General features: G+C 43.0%; 1 protein-coding gene across 3 annotated transcripts in view; it reads left to right on the top strand.

Annotated features, from left to right (window-relative positions):
• The first annotated feature begins 969 nt into the window (after nucleotides 1–969).
• IMPACT (impact RWD domain protein) overlaps nucleotides 970–6,739 on the top strand; it is a 30,908-nt gene continuing 25,138 nt past the window's right edge. For all 3 annotated transcript variants that reach the window (XM_011988063.1, XM_011988064.1, XM_011988062.1), the window contains exons 1-4: nucleotides 970–1,117; nucleotides 2,242–2,370; nucleotides 3,200–3,252; nucleotides 4,628–4,690. In XM_011988063.1, coding sequence (XP_011843453.1) covers nucleotides 1,082–1,117; nucleotides 2,242–2,370; nucleotides 3,200–3,252; nucleotides 4,628–4,690 — 281 coding nt within the window. In that variant the 5' untranslated portion in view covers nucleotides 970–1,081. The remainder of the gene's footprint in view (nucleotides 1,118–2,241; nucleotides 2,371–3,199; nucleotides 3,253–4,627; nucleotides 4,691–6,739) is intronic.

Genomic DNA, 6,739 nt, shown 5'->3' with positions numbered 1-6,739 from the left:
ATAAATGTCTGTTGAATTAATAAATCCACAAGGCTTATACTCATTGTAAGTGGAATTCTCTACAGCTGTTGAACTCCTAACTCTGCGAAGAGTTTTATTTTTCTGTACCATGATTTACCTTAAGAGAACAGTTTTAAAGGGGGCCAGAAAAATAACCATGATTAAAGAAGAAAGATGTAGTATTTTGAGTTTTTGTGTATTATGTGTGAAGAAAAGTGAAGCAAGCAAGGATGCCTTGCAATCAAGAGAATAACTGCCCGATTGAGGTGTCTTGAATAAGGTGGTTGATATAATTCATAACCAATGTATTAGAATGTCATGGAACGTGTGTTATCGGCGAGGGAGTAATGGCAAACTGATTCATTTTTTGGGAAAATGAATCAATGCTCTAGTTGACTGGCATTACTACTATCTCGCACAAAAGTTGCCCCCACAATATTCAAGGAGACTAAAGAAAACGATCGCAATACAACAGTGAATGGGAGAATAAGGTTTCTCCTCACGCTTTCAAAATTACCGCCAGCCTTCTCTGTTCTCCAGTTTTGGTGAATCAGACCTAACTTTGCCAAAATCCGACAAAACTTGAAACATGTTAAAAACAAACACACAAAACCTTTGCCTGGGAATGTAAAGACGAGTCTGGGGCTGTGGACTGAGGTTTGAGTCCCTTCCCGGGACGCGGCGGTAAATGACTCCCCAAAGTCTCCTGGCGTTCCGATGGCGCCAGGGCCGCAATGGGCAAGCAAAAGCCCCCCGCCCCGGCACATTCCCAGGAGACAGAGCCAAGAAAGCCTCCCGCAGCAACTCGGGAGGGCCGGCTTTCCCTGTGTCTTTGCCCTACGGGAGAGTGGAAAAGCGGGAGCGAGGCCCCAACGGAGAACCCCACAACAAACCCGGGAGCCCGGAGCCCCTTGCATCTTTCGGCCCGCAACCCGGAAGCAGATTCCGGCTGCGCGGCGTGGCAGGGTTGCGGTTCCGGGTCCGGCCGCACCGCAGCCAGCTCTCCGCTCGCAGCCGCAGCGCCCCGCCCCCGCGCTCCGGACCTGGCAGGCGGCGGTTGCAGGGCCGGTCCCTGGGCCACATGGCTGAGGGGGACGCAGGGAGCGACCAGAGGCAGGTGAGGCCCCGGCGGGGTGCCGACTCTCCAGGCTCGGCTCGGGCTCGCCTGGCCACCCCAGTCCTCCTCAGCCGAGGGGCACTCCGCCCGGGGCAGCTCCGGGTTCCGCCAGCACCGGCCACGCCATTTGCTCCACCGCGTTCCATTTTTCCGGCGCTTCCCCTCGGCGAGCGCTCTTAGGCCGGCAGCTCCTCGGCGGTCGCGGGCTGGGCCTGTCTCGGACGGTGTCCTCGTCAACCATTAACACGCGACTAAGCAGCTCTGGGCCGAAGGCAAAAACCAGGGTTTCGCTCCCCACCCTGCCGCCGCCGGGTCATCTTGGACAAATCACTTAAGAATTCGGGTTTCCCCCTTTGCAAAATGGGCAATAGCCCAGACCCTGCACGTCCCCGAGAGCCCACCGAATCTCACTCCTTCTGGTCCTTGGCATCGAGCTTTCCCTGTGCCTTGTTCACGTGGGCGATCATATGTCTTTTCCTACAGGGCTGTGAGTACAAAATGAAATGCTGCGAAGTCGAATGGATGCTTTGCTTCCCATCTTTTCCCTTTAGGTCCTCCAGTTATTTTTCTGTTTTAACCCCAAGCCCAAAGAATAATTTATGAAATGTTTTAAGGGTTTGATTACCACCCACCCACCCATCCAGTCCTTGTGTATCCCCTCCCCACCTCCCCACCACACAAAATTTCATTCGAAAGAACCAGTGAGACACCCAGGAGGAGTACACAGATAATGTGGGGCAGAGCTATTGGGGGTGGGAGTCAGGGGTGGAGATTACCTGTTAAAAAAGAGAAGGTGGAACAGAGAAGATAGGTTTATCTTTTCATGTGTGAATGGTCATTACAAAGTATGGGAGTGCATATATATTAAATTTTGGCTCAGTAGTGGCCAAAAGCACAGTAACGCAGTAGCAAGCCTGGCTCCAGTCATTGGAGTAGCGCCTAGCAACCACCCAGAGAGTAGAACACGGTGACCTGCTCTTAAGAAACATTTGGCCTGGTAAGGCTCGTCTAGGAATCTTTTATCTATGCTGGTAATGTTGAATGCGAATACCTTATAAAGTAGTAAGAATAGGATTTTAAGATATGTACATTTGTTGACTTTTTAAAACATCAATTTCTTTCAGAATGAGGAAATTGAAGCAATGGCAGCCATTTATGGCGAGGAATGGTGTGTCATTGACGACTGTGCCAAAATATTTTGTATTAGAATTAGCGACGATATAGATGACCCCAAATGGACGCTTTGCTTGCAGGTACTTTTTCCCCCTTCCCTGCAGCCATCTTTCAGTTACAGTATTAACTATATGGTTGACTTCTGTATTCTAGTGATTATTTGTGTTGTTTTCTAAATTGTTGTTGGCTTTTGTCAATGGTGAAACACGTGGGCAGTTACATCTCAGATCACTTTGAAATCATACATTGATTGATAGTTTCAATCTTTCTAATCCAGTGCTTTTAATCATTTAAAAGTGTTAATGTACCCTTGAGAGACTGTAGTTTTTCTTCCCTTCATTATTCTCTTCGTCTAACAGGAAAGGGTCCAAACCTGGAAAGATACCTAACATTTAAAAGGAAGGAGAGGTTAATAATGTAGATGACTGGTAGAGGAGACACTCATTTCTTTATTAATTGAGAATCAATGATCAATTATCAGTTGTAATTAGGATAAAATAAATGAAAAGGTCAGCTATGGCTTTTCTTAGTGCTTAATCTTTGATGACTGCTTGTATGTACTTTCAGCATAAAGGAGGCAAAACAGTTTTTGCCAGTGTTTGTTTTTATAATACTGATTTGAAAAGAAGTATGTGTATGGTTCTCTATTGTATGTTAGCTGTTTCATATAGTTAATAGTGTTTCCTAGGATTTTTGTAGTATTTCTTTTGAAATACTGAAAAGTGCCCAGAAAATATTATAATGCCACTCCATCCACTTCGGGTCAGGGTATAATGTCCATATTTCAGTTTTCCTTTTCCTTTCACCTCTGTCCTCCTTGCCCTTTTTGTCCGGTTGCTAGCTTTGTAAATATGGTTACTTTTGAACCTTGATGAAGTGTAAACAGATGTTTTTGAACCTGCATTGTAGGTGATGCTGCCAAATGAATACCCAGGTACAGCTCCACCTATCTACCAGTTGAAGTAAGCTGTATTTCTACATTTATATTGTTATAAAAAGATTATATTTTGAAAGATGTTTATACTGTACTTTGCATTTACGGGAAATATCTTTCTTATTAAAATGTATATAGAAATTAAAAATACCTTTTGGGTTTGGTATAGAGCATTTAAATAAAAATTAAATTCTGTAAAACAGTGGAATATGCCACTTTATATGAAAGGGAATCACAAGGTTCGTAGAGGTGAAGTAGCTGCAGAATTGTCTTTAGAGATGAGGAAGGAAACCTTCCTCTTGAGCCTAGTAATCTAGAAACCTTGGCCGTTAGAGTTTCTCCAAACCTAGTTCTCCTGACATAACCACAGTTCCTTGATGTACATGTAAGACTGCGTGCCTTCCAGGAGTTACTTATGATGCTTCTGGTGTTTCTCCCTGCCCCTTTCCCCATTGATGTTGACGAACCATCTTCTTAGAAGCCCAAGCTTAATCTTTTATGAGTCATGACCTGTTGATGCAAGTGATATTTCATCTACCTTGGCCCCGCCACCCAGTAATATGTATAAACCCTTGGGAACAGAATTGCATAAACTCAATTACTAGGCTGGTCTGATTGTAGACCAGTAATTGATTTATAACCAGTAATTGATCACAACTGGTTAGATTACTTTGTTTCTTCACTCCCACTGCTTCACTTAATTAGCCTTAAAAAAAAAAAAAAAACTCAATTACTAGAATTTTTACCTATTGGTTTTTTTGTGCACATATTTTAAAACCATAGCATTAATGTTTACTGTTAATAATGGTTCTGTAAATTTTTATTTTTATTTATTGCAAATGATAGATATAGAATGCTTGTAAACATAAATATCCTTTTCAGAAATTTTTTTTTTTTTTTTTTTTTGAGATGGAGTCCTGCTCTGTCTCCCAGGCTGGAGTGCAGAGGCGTGCTTGGCTCATGCAAGCTCCACCTCCCGGGTTCATGCCATTCTCCTGCCTCAGCCTCCTGAGTAGCTGGGACTAGAGGTGCCCACTACTGTGCCTAGCTAATTTTTGTATTTTTGGTAGAGATGGAGTTTTGCCATGTTAGCCAGGATGGTCTTGATCTCCTGACCTCGTGATTCGCCCGCCTCGGCCTCCCAAAGTGGTGGGATTATAAGCATGAGCCACCGCGCCTGGCCAATTTTTAAACCATTAAAACAGAGTAATTTTGGTGTGGGTTTTGTCATGGTTTCTTGGGAAGGCTAGCATTTTGTGACTATATAGATTTATACAAATATAAGACCGTTTTATGAAAATAATTTTTTAAAGCCAAAAAAAATTTGTTTGTGATGTAATCAGTAATTTGAGATATAAACATAATTCTTGAATAATCTTCTTAATTGTTTTATTTAATCTTAGTGCTCCTTGGCTTAAAGGGCAAGAACGCGCGGATTTATCAAATAGCCTCGAGGAAATATATATGTAAGTGACAGGTAATTTTTAAAAAATAATTCTGTTAGTGATTGTATTGTGGGCTTTTGTTGAACCTGTGAACCCTTTGTTAGAACCTTTCTAAACTTTTTAAAGCTACTTCTGCTTTAACAAAAAGAATTCACTTGAAGAGACCTTGAAAGGTTAGTTATATAATTTTATATATACATTTGATAGCTTCTACTTAGATACAAAAATACAGCAACATTTAGAGCTAATAACTATAAAAAACACTTAGCCAAGCTGGGTACGATGGCATAGGCTTGTAATCCCAGCAATTCAGGAGGTTGAGGTGGGAGGATTGCTTGAACCCAGGAGTTCAAGACTAGCCTGGGCAATACAGTGAGACCCCCATCTCAAGCTCAATAAATTAAAAAAAATTATTTGCTAAAAGGATCTTAATTAAAAAAAAACACTTAGCCAACTGTGAAAGTAAATTCAGAGATACTGCTCTTGATTTGGTATTTTCATAGGCTATGTAGAATGAAATTGGTAACAGAATCCTAAGTGTAATTATGTATTAAATGTTATGTACCTTGAGTGGTAATTTCCCTTGTATTAGGCCATAAGACTCAGAATCTCTTGATGGGCTATATTTTTCGTTCATTCCTTCATTCAATAAATATTACATGGCAGGCACTGTACTAAATCCTGGGTGCAGGTATGGCTAGCATGAACAGAACTGCCCTTTATCATGGCAGTTAGAATTTCCGGTGGGGGAGAGGTATTACTTATAACATTGTAAAAATGAATATAACAATAGCTGTGGTAAGTTCTATGAAAGGAAGATATGCCAAACTAATTGAATTTGAAACAAGACCTGACATAGTCTAGGAGGTGAGGGATGGCTTGTTTGACTTAAAAGCAGAGTTAATTAGGGAATGATAATTCCAGTGAGAGGCCACAGCACAAGGCTTGATGTCAGGGAGCTTGGCACGTTGTAGGAAACAGTGATGGTGATATGCAGTGGTAAGAGACAGGATGAGATGGAGGGAATATGGTAGGAAAAGGACCTGGAGAGGTAGACAAGACAGGTCCTCCAGAGTTTTGTAGGTTATGTTAAAGATTCTGTCTTTATACTAAGAATAGTTGGAAGTAGAGAAGGGTTTTAGGTAGTAGGGTGCCGTGATAAGATTTTCTCTGTTTTTTTGAGACAGGTTCTTGCTCTCTTGCCCAGGCTGGAGTGTAGTGGCACAATAGTGACTCACTGCAGTCTTGACCTCCGAGGTTCAAGCGATTTCTCCCACCTCAGCCTCCCGAGTAGCTGGGACTATAGATACGTGCCACCATGCCCAGCTAATTTTAATTTTTTTTAATTAAATAATTAAAAAAAAATTTTTTTTGAGATGGAGTCTTGCTCTGTTGCCCAGGCTGGAGTGCAGTGGTGTGATCTCTGCTCACTGCAACCTCTGCCTCTTGAGTTCAAGCAATTCTTCAGTCTCAGCCTCCCGAGTAACTGGGACTATTGGCGCCTGCCATCACGCACAGCCAATGTTTGTATTTTTAGTAGAGGCAGGATTTCACCATGTTGGCCAGGCTGGTCTCGAACTCCTGACCTCAAATGATCCACCCACCTTGGCCTCCCAAAGTGCTAGGATTACAGGCACGAGTCACCATGCTCTGCCTTCAGCTAATTTTTTTAAAAATTATTTTTTTGTAGAGATGGAGCCTTGGTTTGTTGTCCAGGTGGTCTCAAACTCCTGGCCTCAAGCAATTCTGCCTTGGCCTCCCAAGGTGCAGAGACACAGGTTTAAGCCACTGTGTCTGGCCATGATAATATTTTCATTTAAAAAAGATCATTCTAGGGCCAGTGTGGTGGCTCACACCTGTAAACCCAGCACTTTGAGTGGCTGAGGCAGGTGGATCATGAGGTCAGCGGTTCGAGACCAGCCTGACCAACACGGTGAAACCCCGTCTCTACTAAAAATACAAAAACATTAGTTGGGCATGGTGGCGGGCGCCTGTAATCCCAGCTACTTGGGAGGCTGAGGCAGGAGAATCGCTTGAAACTGGAAGGCGGAGGTTGCAGTGAGCCGAGGT

Source organism: Mandrillus leucophaeus, unplaced genomic scaffold, assembly GCF_000951045.1.
Source record: "Mandrillus leucophaeus isolate KB7577 unplaced genomic scaffold, Mleu.le_1.0 Scaffold322, whole genome shotgun sequence".
NCBI classification, from domain to species: domain Eukaryota; kingdom Metazoa; phylum Chordata; class Mammalia; order Primates; family Cercopithecidae; genus Mandrillus; species Mandrillus leucophaeus.
Note: the sequence above shows the minus strand (reverse complement) of the source record. Positions and strands in the feature narration are given on the sequence as shown.